Genomic DNA, 23,993 nt, shown 5'->3' on the forward strand with positions numbered 1-23,993 from the left:
GGAGACACAGAATCTGAAACAGGCTCCAGGCTCTGAGCTGGCAGTCAGCACAGAGCCCGACGCGGGGCTCGAACCCACAAACCACAAGATCATGCCTAAGTGGAAGTCGGACTCTTAACCCACTGAGCCACCCAGGTGCCTAAATGGGCCAGTTCTATAGAGGAGGAAAAGGAAGCAGAGAGGGTCCCAGAGCTTTTCTATACAGAAGGACGGACTTGAACACAGGGATGAGTGCTTGGTACCCTGTCAGCTCTTGAGGGTGTTCGCACCCCAGGGTAGACAGGAATGGGTAATGGGCCAGCTCTCCAGTGCTGCTCCCTCACACCGACCCAACTTTCCCCTGTTCTCCAGCCTCACACCCATGTTTCTCGTATCACTGCTATGGAAACTGAGGCCCAGAAAAGAGGGCTTTGCCCCAAGTCCTGGGTGTACAGAGCTGGGACACAGGGGTCTGATGTTCTTTTCAACATGCTGATTGGCCTGGGCTTTGGGCTCTGATTGAGAGCCAGGATTTTAGGAAATTGAAATCCAGTATTTGGCTTGTGATAAACAATCCTCAGATCTTTTTCTGCCATCTTCACATCTGGTCTGTTTTTTCCTCACATCCCCTTTTTGGGTTACTGTTTTGCCCCTTACATTCTCGCTTATATGGAATGTCCCCCACTTTTCTGCAAGGATTCCTTTCACCCTAATTTTTGAAGTTCCTTAAAATTGTATTTCAAACCTCAAGCACCTTAGAGAAGCCCTAATTTAGTCTTCCTCGCAGATTGGATTAGAATATGCTTGATTCCATTATGTCAGATCACCAGTAATATCACATAGAATAAGCCTCACGATTGAGCCTATTTGATATTCCTGCTCTCCTGTTTCTGGTTTTGCTGCTCAAATCAGTCATTTTCCCATCAAACTGTGACAAAAATCAAGATCATTGCAAGCAAGCTAGCAAATGAATCATGGATGGGATCAAGACTTTCCTGAAATAAAACAATGCGGTATTTAGTACATCAATTGAAGAAGCATTCATGGGGCTGTATGCCCAGCTTTGTGTTTGGAGGTGGGGGAAATTAGGAGACACAGTCCATTCTGGGACAGTGAGTATATAGTTTGTCCCTCCCACTGGTCTGCAAACTCTTGGGGGGGGGGGATTAGCTCCTTTGTGCATCCTTAGTGCTTGGCCTAGAGTTGGTGCCTGAAGAGGGTGAAAGACTGGGGAGCCATGGGTCCCACAAGAAATGGGAGACTAGGAGGACCTTCCTGTGCTTGCTGGGAGTCACTTATCCTCTGGGACCCAACAACCTGGGTTGGAGGAGGACAGATAAAGTTGAATCAGAGATTATTCCACCAGGGCCTAAAGGCGCAGGTTTGCCTAAGCCATTCTCCACTAGCTTCTGAGTCCCTATTGTCAGGAGCTGAGAGTGGTCATGTCTGCGTCTGTGTCCTGTGTCTCCCATCCCACCCTTTACTGGTCTTAAAGGGTGGCACCCCTATCTCCCTCTTCTGTTCCCTTCCTTGAAATATTCAACTTCCAAGGTCCCACCGCTGGCCACCTAGGGCAAGTGAGAGATTTGACTGAGCCCCAGGTGCTGTTGGCCTGGCAAGTTCACACCTCAGTCTTGCCACCACAGGGGAGGTGGCTCCGGTACTGGGTACTCAGTCCTTGGTCACCTGAGGGTGGGACACCCTCCCAGGCAAGCTGGAGGAAGTCCTAGGATGCCAGATGAGTGGCCTCACCCCCAAAAGAGCTAACTGGCCAGGCCAGGCCAGGCTTCCTGCTAACTGGCATCCCTCTGCTATCCGGCTTCCTGTGCATCCCCTTTGGAAGAGCTCTCCCTGCACGTACATGCCAACCTTCCTGTTATCTTGAAAAGTCACAACCATGATAACAGAGCCCCCTGTGAATATTCACATGTGTGAATGGATAAGAGAATGGATAAAGGGGAAAAGGCACACTGTCATTGTTATACTCATTATCTTTCTATCAGAATTCTCACCCATGGAGGGTTATTTTTAAAGTTGCTTACCGTGTTCGGTTTGGGGAAAGAAGAGATGTGAAGAGAAATAGGCTTCCTTCAAAAGCACTTTTTCAGTTAAAAGTATTGAGTGTCTAATTTGGGCCTGGAGGCTCTCCTTGCTTTTTGAATAGTGGATCATTTTCCAAAGTATAATTTCCCTGGGGATTAGGCATTCAGGCACTCTGGCTGAAATCTGGGCAAACCATAAAGGCACACATATAGGGATAATTATATTTGTAGTTTCAGTTTGAATGGTCATTTTAGTCTTTTAAAATGAAGCTAGTGGCCTGTATAGCATTAGAATGATCTTTGATCTGCTAACTACCTTTTTTTTCCTTTCATGTTTTTATTTAAATTCCAGTAAGTTAACTGGTATTAACTGCCTTTTGTTTCCTTGGATAAGTCCTTTTTTCCTCTACTTCAGGGGACTTGAAGCATCATTCCTTAGAGTCCCTGGGTCTGTGGAGGGAGCACAGGGGCTAGAGATGGGGAAAGAGGGGGGCAGATTGGTGGGGCTTCAGGCCTCCCACATTGACCCCATCCACAGCAGCTCTGCTTTATCTTCTTGTTTTGTTTTGGAGTTCTCTAAACCAATTAACCAGGCAGATCAACTAACTAGGCAGGTTGGCCTAAGCAGGGAGTAGTTCAACAGCAACAGGTGCTGTGATGCCTAGCAAGCTTAGTTCTAGAGCCTTAGGCAGAAAAAATATGACTCTAACATAAAGATTTAGGAGAATTATCAAGAAAAACATTATGACCACATCTGAGGGCAAGACTAGATAGATTAAACCTTGATTCAGGATTGAGTCAGAAAAACACTGAGCTATGCTTAGATTTTCCTCTCCTTTAAAAGCATGCTTTTCATGTATCACTGTTACAGCTAGTGCTTGTTAATGTCAAATAGGGTCGGTTGGTCAGAGCAAGGAACAATTTTGACTCAAGTGTTTTCCATTCTGTAATTTTATTCTCAAATAAGTGGATAAATGGGTAAGTAGATGGTTGGTTCTGTTAAAGAGTCTGGCTACAGGCTGCCTATAATGAATTTATAATCTAGTTTATAGTCTACTTTATAATGTAGACAATTAGAAAAGACTGCAGCTTCAGAAAGAGCTCTGTGATATGCACAAGTCAGTGGTGCTAACTAAGGGCTACTGGCTCAGCCAACAGCCTACTGTTGATCAGACCAGACCCTTTTATCATGTGATAAGCCTGACAGGACATTGAGGCATATGTGCAACATTCCTCCTTTAGGCAGAAAGAGTCTAAGATCCCATCAGAGGGGATGAGGAAGTAGTGCTTCCAGGAAAAGGATATGTGGAATTGAGGAATATTAAAACAGCTCAATTCTCCTATCAACAAATCTCAAAGAGCAACTATCCTGTACCTTCTTGCCTCTGAGCTAAGGACTCAGGAATAGAAAGATAAGACACTTTCTGATGTTGAAGGATATAATTTCCTGCTCCCTCCCCACTAAAACAAACATTTACTTGGTGGTGATGGTAAAGAGAAGGGAGCCTGATACAGCCCACAGGATCTGTTGAATGCATAAATAGTGAGCTCATCAGCTTGCCCATCTTTTCCTTTAGTTCTGATTTCTCAGCTGAGCTACCTTATATCCCTATCCTTAAAAGATGGGGGAAGATTGCCTGAGGCCGGAAGGGTTTCTGATGCTGAGTGGGTTTCCACAGGCTTGTGGCTGGAGCTGCAGCCTTCCCCATGAGCCCACCACTCTCCTTGACTCAGAACAGTGGCCTCCTTGCCTGGGGCACTCGGTCCCGACCCCGGGGCCTGGCTTTGCAGACCCTCTATAATTCGGACCTCTCCTTTCCACCCATTTCCCTCTTCCTCCCTGAAGAGGCCAGTCCCTCCACCAGTCCAGGCTTCCTTCGCCTTCTCTCCGGAGTCTTCCTCTCCTGCTTCCTGTAATCGTCTCTGCAGCCATGCCCCCGAACTTGCCCAGCCCTGTGGGTTGGTAACACACAGCTGGCCACCAGGGCGTGGAAATAGCGGCTCCCTCGCCAGTTGTCTCACGTCTTCCCAACGACATCTGATCGGGTCGGTGAGCGCAGGGCTGGGCCTGGTTTTCAGGGCTCTGCGAGCCCAGGAGGCGCCCTAAGAACCAACGGGTGGAGGAAGGCAGGTGAGGAGCCGGTGGTGGGGCGGGAGGGAGCCCGGGGCGGTTGCACCGGGCCCGGCTTCCTCAGTTTCCCCCGGGGCCGCCGGGGCCGGGCCCAGGCCCAGCTAGGGGAATTTGCGCCAGCGGGGGAGGGGGCGGCGGGAAATGGTGCCTCGCTCGCCCCAGCGACATCAAACCCTCGTTTGGCGTGTGAGGACAATGGCTGTCTTATTTTCTCCATTCGCCGCGCACAATGCCGGATTCTCTCATTCACCCGCGGCGGTGCGAGCGAGGTAATTAGCCAGCGCCATTCAGCGCGGTCACTACCGCTATGCGGGGGGGCGAGGGCGCCCGCCCCGCGGGGATTAGCGGCGGGTCGGGGTGTGCAGCTGCGGCCACTTCAAAGGGGCCCGGCGGCCCGGCCGGCTGTGGGAACTGGCGCGGCCTCCCGCGGGAGCCGCCCGCCCGCTCGGCCCCGGGGCCGCTGCGCGCCGGACCCCGCGCTCCTCCCGACCGGGTCCTCGCGCGCCGGCCGGGGGCCTGCCCGCGCCCCGAGCTCGGCGGCCGCTGTCGCTCTGCATCACACTGCCACTTTCATCAGGACCTCGAGGGCTTCTTTCTTTCCAGTCCCGGGAGTCAGAGGGCACGGGGCTGGGAGGAGGGGAGAGGAGCGAGGGGGATGGGAGCTTGACACAAAGCTCTGACCTCCTAGGAGAGGAGCAGATGGTCCCACTTACTCCTGCCGCCGAGAGAGAGAGAGAGAGAGAGAGAGAGAGAGAGAGAGAGAGAGCGAGCGCGAGCGAGCGAGCGGCTCTCAGGGCCCCAGGCTCGGGGCGCTGACCCCGCCCGCCGTCCCTAGAACTGAGCTGGGCCCCGCGGGGGCCTGGCTCTCGCACGCTCGTCCACCAGTCCGCTGCCCACTCTGCGCCTCGCCTCGTGGCATCGGAGTCTCACCGCCTGGACCAGCCGCCTCGAACAACGCTTGAGGAGTGGGGGTGGGGGCTAGGCTGGGCTGAGAATCTGCCCTTGTGGGATGCTGGAGCCTTAGGGAAGATCAGATTCTCAAGAACCTGCCAGACCAGGGGTTCCCAATCCTGGCGGTGCATTTGAGACACCCTGGTGAGCTTTAATGGAGATGCAGATTCCTGAGCATCACGGCCAGACCAAAGGATCTGAGTCTCTGGCGGTGTTGACCAGAAATCTGCATTGTTACCCAGCATCCCAAGTTATTCTCCCAGTGTGAGAACGGTGGCCCAGTTTAACTGCCTCATTTTCATTGAAGAAGGTGAGACTCAGGTAGAGGGGTAACTTGCCCAAGAACAGACACTGGATAGTAGTGGGGTAAGGGACTTGGGTGGAAGAGAAGATGATGGGGAAGGCCTCCCCAAAACCATATGCCCCTTAAAGTCAGCATTCAGGGAATAGTTTGTGAGTAATTATTCCTTACCTAGTCTTTGTTCTAGGTGCTCAACGTAGAAAGGTACAGTAGACCGTTCTCAGTAAGGGGCTCCTAGGCGAGTTAAGTAGATTGATGTGTGAACAACAGACTCTAATAATACAGTCCGATAAGGACAAGGTGAGAGGCACAATTAATTCTGCCTCCTTTGGGGAATGTGGAGGATGGGGTGCTGGTAAGAGATAAGAGCAGAAAGTTCCAGGCACAGGGGACAGAATGCAAAGAAATAGCAGTGTGTGAGCATCTATCATATGTCCAGGGAAGGCAACCTTGCCTGACATGGTCAGAGTATAAACCACACGAAGACAGAATTAGCTAGAAAGAGCAAACAGGACCTACGAGTGAAGACCTGGAATGCCATCTCAAGGAGAGTGCTTTGATTCAAGGCAATGGAGAACCACCAAAGATGTTTGATGATCATATTGGATGTTTAGGAAAATAATTATGGCTTCGGGATAAGGGAAGAAGAAGAGGGAAGGGGGAGGCTGTCACAAAAACAACTGAAAGTGCTCAGAACCTAGGCAGAGTGAAATGCAAAAGAGACCAGGGTTTGGTGACCAGTTTGTTGTGGGAGACAGGGAGCAGGATGGGGCAGTGATCCCTGGGTTTGTTTCTAGCTTGGGCAGCTGGTGCATGATGTGCCGTTAGTAAGAGAGGGCAAGGAAGAGGTTAGGGGAGGGTGTGGTGAGACCTTTGACTTGATGGGAAAGCTTTTGACACCCTTTCAGGAAGATGGTTCCCAGGGCTTAGGAAGACCCCGGACAACTGGAGGGCGGTACTGGGGTTTCCCGCGTAAGTCTATTTCCAAGAATCGGGAGCCCTAGAGCAACCAAGAAATTCTGTGATCCTCCTAGGGAGTGTAGGCCTCTCTCTTCCCCAAACAGAAGAGGCTTATTCTGGAATACAAGGGCCTTTTGTGGATGCAGAGGGGACCACTTCACCCAGTATCCTAGAATGTTAACGTTGGGGTGGACCTTAGAGGTTATCTTGTCTATCCTGCCCCGCTCCCATTTCACAGATGAGAAAATCAAGGTTGGCATCGAAGGGTCACATAGGGAGTCTGTGACAGAGCCAAGCATGATCCCGGGTCCCCTGTCCACTACCTGACCCCTGCAGTATTGGTCCCTACAAAACCTAATATATGGCTCTGGAAGTTTAGGGGAAGTATCTGTTTTTGTTGAGTTGTCCTCATGGTCATGTGAAAGCAATTTACTTAATAGCTCCAGCCTGGGCCGCCTAACCAGACGCCCTTCCGGGAGGTGAGAGAGATCCGGTGTCTTGACCAGAACGACGGGAAGTTAAGGATGTTGTGGGCCTGGGCAGGTTTACATAAGGAAGATTGGTGACCCTGACACAGGCAGAGACGTGCAGTCTGTGGAGAGGGGCTCTGCCGGGCCTGGATATTCTCAAGTGTAAGGCAGAGCGGGATTCCCCAGTCGGCTCCTAGCCCCTGACCCTGAACCCCTGGCTGGCACTTGGAAGCAAATATGCCTTGAAGGCTACAGCTAGATGAGTCTTTATAACTTGTCCAACTCAACTCCCTAATTTTACAGAAGAAGAAACAGGCCCAGAGAGGGGCTTTGGTTTTATCAAGATCATACATCCATTTATGACAGGACTGAGTCCGGCTCACAACTACCCCTCCCTTGAGCACTTCCTTCCCCCCACCCCACCTCCCACTCACCCCACGGAAGGCACTCGTATTTCACGGTGCCTTGCCCTCCCACCCCAAATCCGGGAAATAAGTTGCTCCTCTATCTTAGAAGGCCCAACCCTCTCAAGGCCTCGAAGCATCGTGTCCTGGATTGCTGATTTGGAAATGCTCAGGAAGAGCTACCCCAGCACAAGCATTTGGCTTGTTTATTTACCTGTGTTCAAAGAACTTAGGAAACACGTGTGGGTTCTGTGACCATTGGTGGGAGGATGACCCTGCCTTATCAAGGTGCTTGTCTGCATTGGTTACTTTCTGTGAAACCTGCCCCCCAAGCCCTGGGGGAATTCCATTAGCAAGGAGCCTGCTGCCGACTGGTGTCTCTGAATGTGAGTAGGTGCTCGTAAGGGTCTAGGATGCTGTGTGTGTCTGTGTCTTTCTGTGAGAGTGTCTGCAGGGAACATCAGTTCTGCATGCACCCCAGTTCTCGTGCAGGGAAAGAGCACTGTGTGTCGAGTTAGGCCGCTCTGAGTTCAAATGCCTGCTTGAACATCACTAACTGGCTGTGTTTCTTAGCCTCTTTGAGCCCCAGAATGGGTAGCAATCCCCGCTTCTCAGGGTTATGCTGGTTTAACATGTAACCGTTGATCATCCTGCAGGTATGTTTTTCAGGGCAGTATTAACTGTGAAAGTACCTGCGATCCTGGCCTTGGGCTCTCACCCTTCTGGTATTTCTTGGGAGCTTGGGTGGGGACATCTGAGGACCGGGCCTGTGGGATGGAAGGCATTTGCTTGTGGGATACCAGAACATCCTCTTTGACACATTAGAAGTCAATAAGCGTCGGTTGAATGAATGCCCCGTCGACTCCGTGGGTCTGCTGTGGAAACACGACAAATGACTCTTTCCCAAACCCAAACCAGGACACAGCCTCTGACTCATTGCCTGACATATGGGATGAAAACAGGGTAAAAACCTAGTAGTGGGGTAAGGTGGGGTAGTCACAAGGGTTAGGTGATCCTTCCCTTCCTTTCCCCTTCCCTGAATGTGTCAGGCGCCACCAGTGGAAGCCGTGGGCACACCCCCCAGTGGCTTGTCCACCTGGCTGCATAAGGCAGACACTACCTGTCCTGCAGCGCATACACACACACACACACACACACACACACACACACACACACACGCCCGCCCGCCCCTGGCACACATGCCTCCATCGAAGGCTTGGAGGGTGCAGAAGGAGGAGCCTGTGGCTTGATCTGGAGGAAGAACTGGAACCCCTGAATTATGGGCAGAATAATTAAAAGTAGGGCTTTGAGAGGTTTTATTCTTCTTGGGTCATAAAAGCCCAGCCCAGAGGTGCAGAGAGCTGCAGATTGCCTCCCTGCAGCTGTGCCTCGGACCTTACAGTCCATTGGAATCAAAGATCAGGCCATAAAGGTTCGATGCTCGCCAGTCCTACAGCGGGCCAACAGCTGGATGCAGGACTTTCCCAAGCTGAGGCTGGCCTCCCACTGCTCCCCACCTCTCCCCATCCAGGCCCCCATTTGTCAGAGGTGGCTGCCAGGAGGGAGGGGAGAGATGTGGATTTATGGCCACTGACTTGAAAGACAAAGTTGCCTTTTGTGTTGGAAATGGGGCTGGAGGGAGTGGTGAGCTGGTGTTGGGGTGGGAGGGGCTGGGGTTCGCGGCTGAGGCAGGGGGTCAGGGGCTTGAGGAGGCGAGGCAGACAAAAGGATCCAGGGGCTTCTCAGAGCAGGGTCACCAGGCAAAGGCCCAGAGGAATCAATCACCCCCGGCGAAGCGGAGCAGGGCCTCTGAGCCTTCACAGTCCTCTGGGGCTGTTTGTAAGCAGACACCATCCACCCGCACCCATCCAACACCCAACCTCACAAAGCACCCCCAAAACATACCCCTTGGATTCAGAACCTTAATTCGACTCTCCGACTACCCCTTGGAGGCCCAGGGAAATAAATACAGGTGTTCTGAGTTCATACTTTCCCCCACCCCAGTTGACAATGGCCAATCCATGTGGGGCTTCTTCCCTAACAGAGCCCAAGTCAGGGACAACATGGGGACTGAGATAGTGAGGAGACAGGGACAGAGAGCTGAGGAAGGTGAGCCTGGGCAAAATAACCCTGAGGACAAGACCAAGACCCCGCTGGGGATTGTGGCAAGTCCCCAGCACTTGGGGATTCCTCTCTCCTTCCCATTTAGAGCTAGGACATTTATACGTGCTTTGAGAAGTATAAAGAGTGTTCGAGGCGGGACTTAGCTGGTCTCCCTGCGCTCCAGAAGTCACTCTGCCTGGTGGGTCTGGGTGGAGACCAGAGTAGCCTTCGGGTGCTCGAGTTCAGCAGGTGCTTTAACTACACCTCCGAGAGCCACATCAATCCCCTGGAATGAGCCTGGCCAATAAAGGCATGAGTTTATGGGCTTCATAAACATTTTACTGGAGAAATCAAGGCCTCAATTACCCAATGGCCTCTTCCAGCTGACAGCTCGCTAGTGGGGCCCCTGTGGAGCCCCCAGGCAGAAGTGAGAAGAAGCTGGGCTTGGTTTGTATCTGGCTGCCCTCCTCCCCTGGCGCTGATGCCGCCTCACCACACAGGCCTTCCGAATTCTGTTCTTATTCACTTCTCTGGAGGCCTTGAGGTCCTACCACTAACTCTCTGAGGGAAGATGGCTACCCCCTTGGGGAAGACCACTTCTACCTCTCCCCGCTTGTCCACCACGCTCTTCCCTAACTCTCAGTTCCCTCTCAAGATCCTACTGTTTCCCTCAGCAATAGCTAGCAAGGATCTAACTATGTGCTTAAGCACTTTACAAATATATCGCATTGAATCCCCTAGTGCAGCTGCACTAGCGACATGAGCTATTATCGTCCCTATTTTGTAAGTGAGAACATAGAGGTTCAGAGAGATCAAGTAACTTGCCCAAGGTCACACAGCTGAGAGTGGTGGTGTTGAGTTTTGAACCTAGTACTGTAGGACTCCGGAGCCCATACTGTTTACTGTCCCACTACCTCAAAAAGCTCTTGGCAACTATTTGACAAGAGCTAAAATCTTGCTGTGTGAGGCTTTCTTTGCCATGCAGTGTGAGAGACCTAGGGTATGATCAAATATGGGCCTTGTGGGGAGGGAGCCAGCAGGGGCAATGCTAGAGGAAGGGGGCCTCTCAGCTGGGGCAGCAAGAGAGAAGGCAGCTGGGCATCTGAGGCCTTCTCTTGGACTGAGACCAGCAGTGTCCAATAGAATTTTCTGTGATGATGGGAATATTCTACTGGTGTTGACCCCTAGTGTAGTCAGTAGCCACTTGTGGCTAATGGGCACTTGAAAGGTAGTGAGTGAGTCAGAGGAACTGAATTTTTAAATTTTTTTTTTTTTTTTTTTTTTACAAATAGTTTATTGTCAAATTAGTTTCCACTTAACACCCAGTGCTCATCCCCACAAGTGCCCTCCTCCCCCCCACATCCATCAGTCCTCAGTTTTTGTCAGCATTCAAGAGTCTCTCATGGTTTGCCTCTCTCCCTTTCCCCCACCATTTCCCCCCTTCTTCTCCCGGTTGGTCCTCTGTTAAGTTCCTCCTAATCCTCCTATCTGAATTTTTAAATTTTGTTTAAATTTAATTTATATGTGGCTGGTGGCTGCCATACTGGACAGCACAGGGATAGTCACTACAGCTGATGGCTGAAATCTGCTCAAACCCTCTGGTGACATAAGGCTCAGACCATCCCCAAGGGGCTCTGGCCCTTTCTAGAGGCCCCACTGTAAGGGGGACTTGCCTACCGAGAGCTTGGCTGAAGGAGGGTCTGCAGGCTAAAGGCATCTGAACATCATTTCACATCACAAATAACTGAAGGAGTTGAGGGTGTTTTACCTCAGAAGATGTTTCTCTGGGAACAACTCAGACCTCAGGTATTTGGAGGGCTGTTGTGCGAAGAACAAAATTGTCTTCTAGAGCAGCACTGTCCAGTGGAAATATAATGGGAGCCACATAGGCAATTTTAAATTTTCTAGGGGTCAGTCACATTTACCAAAAACAAACAAACACCCAGGTGAAGTTAATTTTAATAAATTTTATTTTGCTTAGTATATCTAAAAAATTCCAACATATCATTATTTGTATTTTTTAATATTTATTTTAAGTAATCTCTATGCTCAACGTGAGGCTTGAACTCATGACCTCGACTGCATGCTCCACTGACTGAGCCAGCCAGGTGCCCCAATATAATCATTATTTTTAAATTATTAATAAGGCTTTTGCATTTTTTGAGCCAAGTCTTTAAAACACAAAATATTATTTGCACTTGTAATAAATATTTTAAATTATTAATTATTCTTATCAATTACAATTATTTGTCCGAGTTTGTTTTTAATATTTTATCTTATTTTTGAGAGAGTACAAGTGGGGGAGGGGCAGAGAGAGAGGGACAGGGGATTTGAAGTGGGCATTGTGCTGACAGCAGTGAGCCTGATGTGGGGCTTGAACTCACAAGCTGTGGAATCATGAACTTACCTGAAGTCTGATGCTCAACCGACTGAGCCACACGGGTGCCCCCGTAAGTTTAAATTGTGGTAAAATACACATAAAAATTATTGTCTTACCCGCTTTTTAAGTATACAGTTCAGCAGCATGAAATTCCTTCATATTATTGTGCAAACCATCCCTACCATCCATCTCCTGAGTTCACCTTCCAAAAGTGAAACTGTTTCCATTATGCAACTCCCCATGTCCCTCTTACCCCCAGCCCTGTGAAATCACCCCTTGACCTTCTGTCTCCCTGCCTTTGACCACTCTAAGTACCTCATATAAGTGGAATTGTACAGTGTTTGTCTTTTTGTGTCTGGCTTATTTCACTTAGCATAATGTCCTCAAAGTTTGTCTATGTTGTAGCCTGTGTCAGAATGTCCTTCCTTTTTAAGGCTGAGTAATAGTCCATTGTATGTGTGTGTTTATCCACTCTTCCATTGACGCACACTTGGCTCTTTCCACCTTTTACCTATTCTGAATACTGCACATGAAGGTATACAAATATCTCTTGAAGACCCTGCTTTTCATTCTTTTGGGTATGTACCAGAAGTAGAATTGTTGGATTATATGGTAATTCTATGCTTTCTTTTTTGAAGAACCGCCATATCGTCTTCCGTAATGACTATGCCATTTTTCATTCCCACCAACAGTACATGGGGTTCCGATTTCTCCATACGCTTGCCAACGCTTGTCATCTTCTGTGGTTTTTTGTTTTTGTTTCTGTTTTTGCTTTGACAGTAGCCATCCTAATGGGTGTGAGGTAGTATCTCATTAGGGCTTCGATTTGTATTTCTCAAATGCTTAGTGTCTTTTTATTTTATACTAAATCTTTGAAATCCAATGTGTGGTTTACATTTCCAGCCTAGCTCAGTTTGGACTGGACACATTTCCAGTCCTTAAGAGCTGGCTACTATATTGGAAGACGTGATTCTGGAGGGGACAGTTGGAGGCAGTGGATAGAAGCAGAGGGGATTCAGGCAGGCCTGTAGTATAAGGAAAAACACTACAGTCACTTGAGCTACCCGAGGAAGGGCTAGACATTTGGGGTGTCCCTGATCCTTGGCAGGAATGACGTAAGGAGGGGATTGCTGCGGTGGCCTTTGGAGGAGTCTGTGGTTTGTGGTTGTTCCTCTAGAGTGGCTGTGAGTGGGGCGCAGTTGGTGCCTCAGATTCCCTGTGCCACTGGCTTCTGCAAAGGCTGTGTTTTGAGCTCTCCATCCTAACGTGCCACTGATCTTTTAGTCATGACACAGGGGATAGGAGTGTGGCTGTAGTCAAAGAGTGAGAGGCTGGGCTCGGGGGTTGCTGCCAGCTTCCTTCCCAGCACTCTGCCTCGACCCTTCCCTGCCCCTCAGCGTCCCCCTGGAGCCTGTCTAATCAGATCCAGACCTGACCTTGCTGGAGGTCCTGGACCCGGAGGAAAGTCCTCCCTCCCCTCCCTGAGCCGCTCTAGATCTGGCTCTCAGGAGATTCCCCCCTCCCCTCAGGTGATTTATAGGGGGTGTCCAGGAGCTGTTTCCTGCTTATTCCTGCTCCCCTCCAGCCTAGTGGGTCGCTGGCCTCTCTCTGCCCATCTTTTCCCACCGCCCAGCTGTACCCATGGTGCGGGCAGGGAGGGACTAGGAGAGTTCCTCTGAGACAGCTTGGGGACAGAGGTGCTTTCTCCACCAAGTCCCCCAGCAGGCCTTTGTCCTCCCTGTCAGTGTCTGTGGCCCTCACCCTGGGAGGACCCCCCAACCACTGCCCATTACCCCTTCCCGTTACCGGCCTACAGCGAGGGACCCAAAACTGTCCCTCTATAACCAAAAGCATCAACAGTCGCAAGTTACAAGTACAGCAGCCTTGGACACAATACTACTGACATCGGCCACACACAGTGTCTCCTACAACAGTAAGCTGTGTATTCCATCACTAACCACACAGTGGCCTCCAGAATGACTTGTTCAGGGCTCCGCGTGCTCCGAGGTACAGTCCTCAGACCCATATGCCTGTGGTTGCCCAGAGAGCCATGATGAAGGGCATCTTCCCCCTGGATCTATGACCTGCTAGCATAAGCAGGGACAAAAACTATCTCCTACTTCCTAAAGAAAAAAATGTGGCCTGTGAACTAGGGGTGAGTGGAAGATTGTGGATGTGGACGAGGGCCTATTTTTTTTTAAATGTTTATTATTTTTGAGGGAGGGAGAGACAGAGCATGAGCAGGGGAGGGGCAGAGAAAGAGGGAGACACAGAATCTGAAGCAGGCTCTGTGCTGACAGCAGCCCAGAGACCGACGTGGGGCTTGAACTCACAAACTACGAGATCATGACCTGAGCTGAAGTTGGACGCCTAACCGACTGAGCCACCCAGGTGCCCCAACGAGAGCCTATTTTTGAAGGCAGTGGGAGTCAGAGCTGGAAGGGCCCCGAGGAGTACCTGTTCCCTCGACGGGTGAGCAGACTGGAGCTCTGACACTGTCTATAGGGGGTCTCAAGGCAACCCCCTTGGACATCTGAGGAATACATAGAGCTGACCAGACCAAAGGGCTGGGTAGGGGTGTGAGGGAAGGGGAGGCAAGAAGGAGCCTTAGGTAGGGGTGCCTGGGTGGCTCCCTCGGTTAAGAGTCTGACTCTTGATTTCAGCTTAGGTCATGATCTCATGGTTTGTGAGTCTGAGCTTCTGGTCGGGCTCTGAGCCTGCTTGAGATTTTTCTCTTCTTTTCTCTCTGCTCTCCACCTCCAAAAAAAAAAAAAAAAAAGCCTCTGGTAAAGAGGACCACCCCTTCCTATCGCACCCACCTACCCACCTTCCCCAGACCACGTCTGTGCAGCCAGCTGGGCTCTAAGGGATGGGACTGAGGAACCATCTGAGGCTCCCTACCACCCTTCCCTGCCAACTTGCAATGTAGTGCCAACTCTCAACCAGTGAGAAGAGGCTGGTCTGACTTGTAGTCCACTCTGGGCTTACCTGCCCTTGGAGAGTGAGAAAGTTGCTGGAGACCTGAGGGACGGAGGCAGAGGGCTCGGGCCTCAATGCCCCCTTCATAAACTGAAGGGTTTGGCTTTTAGATGTGTGGTTTTCAGGCGCTTTTAAAGGCAAAGCTCCCCTTCAAATGAGATGTTTGGCAGAATTGCAATTGAGCAAAGCTGACCGGTACAGCAAGGTGTTGCTCTGGTGGAAGTGAAATGTGGAGCCCTGGGCAGAAGGGGGGGCAGCTGTGTTCTTGGGGCCCCAGGGGACCCATAGGAGTCCTGTTGGCTGCTGTGTGAAGAGTATTGGGCTGGCTTCTTACCTATGACTGCTTCCTGCTTGAGCATTCCTCTCTGGCACACATTCAACCCATGCTGTTGTCCTTGTAAAGTTTTGAGGGGAGGAGGAGGGGGCAAGACGGTAGAGGCCAGACTTTCTCCATCTCTGGCGTCCCAAGAAGAAGCAGTCCTTCCCCTACACTTTCCTCAGGCCAGCTCCTGAGTCAGGACTCCTCTGGGGAGCCCAGGCTGGGGGCTAGAAACACAAAAGGATTTGGCTCCTTAATGAGGAGGCATCTGTAGTCAGCAGAGCCATTAGTCCCCGCCCCAGGTCCCTGGGGGACTGCAAGCTCTTCTCCAGCTGGAGTGAGGAGGGGGCAGGTAGCGCCCCAGCTCCTGAGTGGGCAGAGCCCAGGGCGCACAGACAGCAAACCCAGGAGCCTGGGTGCCCTCTCTACTCCCTAGACCTGCACCCAGCCCTGCCCTCCTGAGGCTGAGGTCTGCAGGGGGGAGAGGGGACCCAGCAGGCCTTGGCCCCCTACTACAAGCTCCTGGGCTGACCTGCCGGGTCCTTGGCCAAACAGAGCCTTTGGCCTGAGAGAGGGCAGGTTGACCCTCTGGGGATCCTCTCACGGAGCCTGATGGGGACACCAGCTGGGACATTTGCCCCCACCTCCTGCTCTGAGGGCCTCCGAGGTACCCTTTATAAGAGTTATACCTTGGCGGGGACACGTGTGATTATCTGCACGGTACCAGAATCACACAGTAGCCCCAGGAACTGAGAGCTACAAATCCCCATTCACATCCAGCCGTAGACACTCAGACCACATACATGGAGACAGCCACATCCGCCCAGAGAACACAGCTCTGCACACATGTGCAAGAAGCTGATCACACCCATCAGCTGCACTCCCAGGAGGCCCTGAGAGAGGAGGCAGGGCGGGGGATTTTTATGCATGTTTATATTTAATGAACCACATGCAAATGAGATGGAGACCGCGCCACAAAAGAGTCAGCCCCCAGAGACTCTGGGAAGGAGGGCACAAAGGCTGAGCCTTCTGGGGCTGCCCTGGAGTCCTGAAGAAGCCGGTGGATTGAGGGGGCCCGAGATGGGGTGTGCCCACCCACTCCAGGGAGCCAGGGGCAGGAGCCAGGACAAGCTCCAGCGCCCAACCTGCTGTGGGGGGAGGGCTCCTACTGGGAGGGGATGACTGTCCCAGTTGATGGAGTGCTGGAGGGGAGGGGCTGCCTGCCTGGACAGATGGTGAGCCGCCTTCCCGCACTTGAAGCAAAGTGGATTTTAATGAAATCGCAGCCCTGGTGCTGAAGCTGGGAACCCGCGTGGGAGGGGCACCTTCCCTGGGTTTACAGAGTGGGGTTGGGGATGGGTGGGAGTGAGGGTGGGTAGAGACACTTAGCTAGCCTAAAACGGGGTGTGGGGATGCACCACAGCCCCTCTGCCCTGGGCTCTGCAGACCAGAGTTCAGGCGGTTGAGATCTCCAAAAGGTGGGGAGGGGGGCCCCTGAATATTTATGATACATTGAAATGTAGATTGTAGGTCTGACAGTCTTCTGTGAAGCTTGTCACCTCGGATGGATATACCACTCTCTCGGGGTGCATCTAGAGGCTGCAGAAGAACTAGGGATGGGGGTGGTGAAGAAAGGCAGAAAAGGTTGCTGGGCGTTGTCATAAAACCAGGGTTTAATGACTGGTGTCTCTGCTGGGTGACACTGGACTAAGTGCTTCCCCTCTCTGGCCTCAGGTTCCCAGTCTGTAAACCATGCGGCATAATCCTCCAGCCTTGGCCACCTTAGAGTGGGTTTATAAAAATAAGTCTGGAAACAGCTGAAAAAGTGGGGAGTGGGACTTGGGAACAGGTCTTTCTCTGACCTGCCTTTCTGGATCGGCAGCCTGAGATCTCCTTGTTTGAGGTCTGTCGTCCAAGAATTTGTCCAGACCTTTCTCAGAGTATCCCAGCCCCATGCCGCCCCTAGGGGGCGATGCTTCCCACGGTGGGAGGCAGGGTAAGTGATGAGGTGTCCCTCATGCTGTTGCCCTGTGTCTCCAGCTCCAGGAAAGCTCCCTGGCCCTCGGCGGTGAGTTCCGGGCTCCAGGATATGGGACTGTGACCCTCCCCTCCCCCCAACACTCCTTCCCCTCGCACTTTGGCCAAATGCCTCTTCCATACACATATCCCTGTGTTTCCCCAGCCATGTCCGACTTCCACGTGCATCCCCAGGCCACCGTGGGAGAGGAGGGCGGTGTGGCCCGCTTCCAGTGCCAAATCCACGGGCTGCCCAAACCCCTCATCACGTGGGAGAAGAACAGAGTCCCCATCGACACGGACAATGAGAGGTAAGCCACGTGAGGGAAAGCTGGAGGGAAGAGGGGGAGGTGGGCCCGGTGTCTGGCCTCTGAGGGACCGCCTGCAGCCTCGGGGCTGGTGCTGCGTGGAGATTAAGTATTCGCATGGCTGGCAGGGCCCAGATTTGATGCTAGGTGAATTTATTTGTAAGGACTTTGTGTGATTGTGGTCTGGGCTGGAACTGTGGTGCGTCCACCTGCCAGAGTCCCAGCCTGTGTGTGTGTGTGACGATGATGGCGATGACCATGCTGATGTCAGGACAGCACCTGCGGGCTGGGCTGTGATGTCTCCGCATCCATGTGGCCAATGGTGCCAGTGGTTGTGCTAGTGGCTGACTGTGCCCTTGCCTCCAACAGGTACACACTGCTGCCCAAGGGAGTCCTGCAGATCACAGGACTTCGGGCTGAGGACAGTGGTGTCTTCCACTGTGTGGCCTCGAATGTTGCCAGTGTCCGGGTCAGCCACGGAGCCAGGCTCACCGTGTCAGGTGAGGCTCTTTTGCTCTGCCTCGTTCTGCCCCTAACCTCCTGCCTTCTCACTCTCCAATCAGTCCCTCTTCAACTCACCCCTGGAGACTTGTCAGCCAAGTGTATGTAGAGCACCTTCTAAACACAAAGCTCTGTGATCCCTGTGGTGAGGGTTCAGAAGGAATGAGGCCCGCTCTCTGGCTCGGCTCTACCCGGGGAAGCCCATCTTCTGCTTAGCCCGGGGCCTCTCTCATTGCCGGAGGGCCTGGCAAAGCTGCATGGGGAGGGGTGGATGTGTGCCATGCCCTGGGGCCTCTGGCATCTTCTCCCTGCCCACAGGACCTGGTGTCTGGCCTCGATCTTGCTCCCTGCTCCCCATGTCCTTCCTGGGTTGTGGGTGGGATGAGGTGGGAAGGGTCACAGCCGAAGTGAAGAAACATGGCATCTTCCTCCCAGGCTCAGGCTCCGGGGCCTACAAGGAGCCAATGATACTCGTGGGGCCTGAGAACCTCACCCTGACGGTGCACCAGACCGCGGTGCTCGAGTGTGTCGCCACGGGCAACCCGCGCCCCATTGTGTCCTGGAGCCGCCTGGGTGAGCCTCATCCTATAGTCCCAGCCTCTCCCATCCCTGTCCCACTCTCTGGGAGGCCGGTCTCTTCACCCAGCTGTGGGGGGGCGGGGGGGACTTTGAATCCTGTTTGCTCTCCATGGGGGTCTGTGCTCCCTGGGGCCTTACAGAGGGGGCTAAGCTTCCCTCTCCTTGGCAGGACTGGGGAGGGCGGCCTGCCCACAACATTCTCCCTCCCCCTGCGTGGATGGCTTAGCTCCCTGGGTTACCTCCTCCAGTCCCCAGCGGTCCTGCGCTGTTCCCGCCGCGGGGCTCCTCTCTCAGTGGCATCAGGCTCTCCAGAATCCCTCAGCTGCATTCTTTCCCCCAGGTTCTTTTCCCTCCTGTGTGTCCCTACCTTCTATTCCCTGGCAATACTCTCCAGACCCCTCCAAGTCTCAGCCAGTTGTCACACCCTGTCTCTGGGCCCCCCAGTCTCGAGCCTGGCCCCCTAAATCCCCAGCCTAAATCCCTAGGCAGCTGAAGGAGAGAAATGAAAGGGTGCAGATGGGCCCACATTGTCTGAGTGGAAAGGTCACCAGGGGAAGGAGAGTCTGGAGGGGATGGGGTGGGGTCGCATTCACAGGGAGACTGTGCCACATTGTAGCAGCTGAGTGATCGGGGAAGGAGGGGGCAGCAGGCAGGATAATGGAGTAGATTTCACCACTTCAGGGACTGAATGGGGAGCTGTCTCCTTGCATTCTGACTGTGCTAATCTGATCCTGGGGTGGGGTGGGGGGAGGGCCCAGTCCCTGGGAGAGGCTGGAAAGAGTGGCCTCACCATTAGCCCACAGGCACTGCAAGGACCATCTGGTCCAACATTTCCCAAAGTGTGATCTGCAGGGAGGAAATAACGGCTTGGTGGTCTAACATCTTACAAGTTTGGGAAACAGATTTAACCAGGTCCCTTTGCTGCAGGACTTCTCAGAGCCTTAATGTTAAAGGGCAGTGTGACAGTCCACAAGTGGAATGAAAACTTGAGCATGGAATTTTTTTTCAGGAGAGACAAACCAGGCTGGGAAACCACCCCTCTAATCCCACCCCCTACTGTCCTGAGAAGGGACTTGAGGGTCACCAGTGAATCAGTGAAAAGGCTAGAATTAGGGCAGGTCTCTGCTGCTAGGCAAAAGTTTTCAGTGCTGCTTTATTTCTTCCCCAATACCCTGATGCTTGGGAAGGTGCAGAGTCAGAAGATTGAGGTTCCTTAGGGCCACCTGGGTGCCTCAGTTGGTTAAGCATCTGACTTGGGCTCCAGTCATGATCTCACATTCATGAGTTCAAGCCTCATTTTGGACTCTGTGCCGTTAGCACAGAACCCGCTTAGGATCCTCTCTTCCCCCCACCGCCAACCTCCTCAAACATAAACTATAAACATTAAAAAGAAAAAACAGGGAGGTTCCCTAGAAGACTGGTGGAATGTCCAACAATCTGGACCATCCCTCCCTTCCCCCTCTTCCACACTTATCTCCGTGACCCTTCCTCACTCCCTTCTCCCCTTCGCCTCAGATGGCCGCCCCATTGGGGTGGAGGGCATCCAGGTGCTGGGCACCGGCAATCTTATCATCTCCGATGTGACTGTCCAGCACTCCGGCGTCTATGTCTGTGCAGCCAACAGGCCGGGCACCCGGGTGAGGAGAACAGCACAAGGCCGGCTGGTGGTGCAAGGTACGACCTCCCCGGCCCCACAGCCCTCTCCTCCTGCCCCATTCCTTCTCTCTTCATCAGCATCCCTGACCCACTCTCAGGGCCCTGTACTAACCTTAACCATGGCTCCTGCCCCTCCCCAGGCCTCCAGGCAGCTCTCCCCTCACATTCACAAGAATGGGAAGGCACTTTTGGTGATTGGCCCCCTGTGGGTCCCTCTAGGTGTCCTTGCCTTCCCTCCACCCCCCCATCTCCATTTTATAATCTCCACTGGCTCCCCCCTCCCACGTGTTGTTTTCATTCACACACGTGGCACCTGCATGCTCACACCTGCTTGCATGCTCTCAGGTGTTTGTCATTCTCACACTCACACCCCAGCTCCAGCCACATGCACACACACAGCTGGTCTCCACGCTCAGGGTGTGTGGGGAGGAGGTGGGTGTTAGTCTCTGGAGCTGATCAGGTCCTTCTGTCCATCCTCCTGTCCTGGGGCCCAACTGTCCCCATGCACTGGGCTGGGATCCCATTCTCAGGGGTTTTCTGTGGTGGGTCCCTCCTAGAGAGCTGGGAAAGGGGTGGGAGATAGGGGAATTAGGACCTTAAATGCCTGTTTGTTTAGCATTCCATGTGCCGTTAATCTGTCCAAATGAAAGTGATGGAGCATTTCATTTCTCGGGTGTTAATGGAAGCTGGAGGCCCGGGATTGGAGGAGGGCGGAATTGAATGTAGGGGTGAGGGGAGCGGTTACTGAGGGCTCATCCATCTCCCCCGTCATTACCGCCTTCGAGGTGCAGCCAAACCTATTAGCACATTTATTTATTTAACAATTTCCTGAACAGGGAGCTCAGCTTGATTGCTTTCGGATACAAATGTCAGTCTTTTAAATAGTCATTAAAATGGAGTCCTCTCCTGGGTCTGCCTCTTTGGGGCTAGTGAGGTGGGGCTTGCCATCATCTTCTGGAGCCTGGGCCAGGGTGAAGGGTGGGCCCCACCTGGAAGCTTCCCCAAGGGGGTGAACGTGTGCTTCCCAAGCCCACCCTGTCCCTATCCCGTCACCCCCCCATTCACTCACAGCTGTCTCTGTCCCCCCATCCCAGCCCCAGCCGAGTTTGTCCAGCACCCCCAGTCCATCTCCAGGCCAGCTGGAACCACAGCCATGTTCACCTGCCAAGCCCAGGGTGAGCCGCCCCCTCATGTCACATGGTTGAAGAATGGACAGGTGCTGGGGCCAGGAGGCCACGTCAGGCTCAAGAATAACAACAGGCATGTGTGTGGCGTGTGTCAGGGTGAGAACGGGGGAGGCTGTGGGAAAGGGGGGCTGGCCTGAGCAGGCTGTGCCCCTTGTGCCAGGAAAGAGCACTAAATTAGATCTGGAGCCTTGGGTTTGAGTCCTGGTCTGCCACTGGCTTGCTGCAGGATCTCAGACAATTCCTTTGTCTTCTGGAGAGGCTCAGTTCCTCCATCTCTCCAAGGGGGTAATTTGGCCAACTTTCAGGGATACTCTGGGAGGAGGAGGGGGTCTGAGGCTCTCCCTCCCCCTGCAGCACCCTGACAATTTCTGGAATCGGCCCTGAGGATGAGGCCATCTACCAGTGCGTGGCCGAGAACAGTGCTGGCTCCTCTCAGGCCAGTGCCAGGCTGACCGTGTTATGGGCTGAGGGGCTGCCCGGGCCCCCCCTCAATGTGCAGGCCGTCTCTGTGTCGTCCACTGAGGTCCGCGTGTCCTGGAATGAGCCCCTGGTCAACACCAAGGAGATTATCGGCTATGTCTTGCACATCAGGAAGGCTGCTGGTGGGTGAGGGCTCTGCAGCCCCTCCTTTTCATTCACTGTTTTTCATCCCTTTCAATCCTGCATGTCAGTCCCAACACCTTCCCTCCACTGTCCCCCCTGCACACTGGATGCCCCCATGTCACCAGTGCTGGTAGGACTGCCTCGTGCCCCTTACATTGCCCCGCCCTACCCTTCACCTCCCCAGACCCTCCAGAGCTGGAGTACCAGGAGGCAGTCAGCAAGAACACCTTTCAGCACCTGGTGAGCGACCTTGAACCCTCCACTGCCTACAGCTTCTACATCAAGGCCTACACGCCGAGGGGGGCCAGCTCAGCCTCTGCCCCCGTGCTGGCCAGCACCCCGGGTGAAGGTGAGGTCCGGCTAGGGAGCACACCACAAGTCTGGGTATTAGAGCAAAACACCACGCATGCTTGTTCATACTGCACACTACACCAGGCGCCTGGCCCTGAGGCTGAGTGGGGGCTGGGTCCACTTGGAGAAGGGGGCATCCTTTTCCCACTCACATAAAGGTAGGTGTCTTTGAGCAAGTCAAGGCCCTGGGTCAGAGAGCTTCCAGGCTCCTGGGGGTATGGGTCACAGGTGGAAGGTGGCAACCCCCGCCCCTCACATCTTGGCCTCCTCTGCCCCCAGCACCCGCCCCACCCCCGTTGTCGGTGCGGGTCCTGGGCAGCTCCTCGCTGCAGCTGCTATGGGAGCCCTGGCCCCGGCTGGCCCAGCATGAGGGAGGCTTCAAGCTGTTTTACCGCCCAACAAGCAGGGCCTCCTTCACCGGCCCTGTCCTGCTGCCCGCAACGGTCTCCTCCTACAACCTCAGCCAGCTCGGTGAGGCAGACACCACGTGGGGAGCTGGGCAGGGGTGCGGTGCCTGGTGCCGGGAGGTGGGGCGCAGGGTCCCCTCTATTTCCCTGCTGTGACAGAGCTGCCAGTGGGGGCTGGGGAGGTCACTCAGCACAGCACTGCCTTTCCCTCAGACCCCACTGCGGTGTACGAGGTGAAGCTACTGGCCTACAACCAGCATGGGGAGGGCAATGCCACAGTCCGCTTTGTGTCTTTGAGAGGAGCATCTGAGAGGACAGGTACATGTTGGGGATGGGTTGTGGGGCTACAGACAGGTGCTCAGGAAGGGAGGCCAGGTGTTAAGGGAGGAGGGGAGCCAGGGATACAGGGAAGGTAGGCTTGAATAGGAGTTTGAAGTTCCATGGTGTGACTAGCTGTCACACTAGCTGTGTGACCTTGGGCAAGTTACTTAACCTCTCTGAGCCCCAGTTTTGTTCTCTATAAAACAAGGATAGTAATACCTACTTTATGCAGCCGTGGTGAGGTTGAGTACTACTAACTGGCACCAAGTTAGTGGTACTCAGTAACTAGTAAAGAGAACCCCAAAAGTAGGCTGGGGTCTTTGCAAAGGCAAAGACTATGTAGACAGCGAGGTATGTATGGCTGAGGGAAGAGGAGGCCCACAGGGGAGGTGTCCCAGGTGATTCAGGCCTGGAGAGCCACAGCTCCCAACCGTCACCTGCCCGTAGCCCTGAGCCCACCGTGTGACTGCCGGAAGGAGGAACCCGGCAACCAAACGTCCACCACGGGCATCGTCATTGGCATCCACATCGGGGTCACCTGCATCATCTTCTGTGTCCTCTTCCTCCTGTTCGGCCAAAGGGGCAGGTGGGTCCTGGGCAGGAGGGGTGGGGACGGCCTGGAGAAGGCGCTGTTATACTGGAAAGAAGCGTTGGGGGCTCACTGTGTCCATCCTTGTTTTTGCCCCCCGCCTCAGGGTCCTCTTGTGTAAGGATGTAGAAAACCAGCTCTCCCCTCCTCAGGGCCCCCGGAGCCCAAGGGATCCTGGCCTCCTGGCACTGAATGGGGCGGGACGGGCAGAGCGGGGCCAGCTGGGCCGAGATAAGAAGCGTGTGGACGTGAAAGAACTGGAGCAGCTGTTCCCCCCAGGTGGGGCAGGGGGGCGGCAGGACCCCAGACCCATGGTGAGTGCCCCCCCCCCCCCCGGAGCAAGCATCCTGCTTCAGGCTCTGACAGCTTCCCAGTCCTGCCCTCCCTTCACCTCAGTCATCAGCCTGCACTAAGCTCCAGGCATAAAACTTATGGCACCGGCATCAGGCAGGGTTG

The 23,993-nt window shown here is 53.5% G+C and overlaps 1 protein-coding gene across 3 annotated transcripts in view; it reads left to right on the plus strand.

Moving 5' to 3' along the window:
* IGDCC3 (immunoglobulin superfamily DCC subclass member 3) overlaps positions 1–23,993 on the plus strand; it is a 42,623-nt gene that overhangs the window by 16,637 nt on the left and 1,993 nt on the right. For 2 of the 3 annotated variants that reach the window (XM_039220326.1, XM_039220333.1), the window contains exons 3-13: positions 17,202–17,346; positions 17,713–17,843; positions 18,280–18,417; positions 19,939–20,097; positions 21,174–21,339; positions 21,621–21,868; positions 22,054–22,218; positions 22,500–22,691; positions 22,841–22,945; positions 23,396–23,534; positions 23,644–23,851. In XM_039220326.1, coding sequence (XP_039076257.1) covers positions 17,202–17,346; positions 17,713–17,843; positions 18,280–18,417; positions 19,939–20,097; positions 21,174–21,339; positions 21,621–21,868; positions 22,054–22,218; positions 22,500–22,691; positions 22,841–22,945; positions 23,396–23,534; positions 23,644–23,851 — 1,796 coding nt within the window. The remainder of the gene's footprint in view (positions 1–17,201; positions 17,347–17,712; positions 17,844–18,279; positions 18,418–19,938; positions 20,098–21,173; positions 21,340–21,620; positions 21,869–22,053; positions 22,219–22,499; positions 22,692–22,840; positions 22,946–23,395; positions 23,535–23,643; positions 23,852–23,993) is intronic. The other variant, XM_039220337.1, reaches the window with a different exon arrangement.

The sequence above is a fragment of the Hyaena hyaena genome, unplaced genomic scaffold (assembly GCF_003009895.1).
Source record: "Hyaena hyaena isolate Hyena2069 unplaced genomic scaffold, ASM300989v1 scaffold_15, whole genome shotgun sequence".
Taxonomy (NCBI): Eukaryota; Metazoa; Chordata; class Mammalia; order Carnivora; family Hyaenidae; genus Hyaena; species Hyaena hyaena.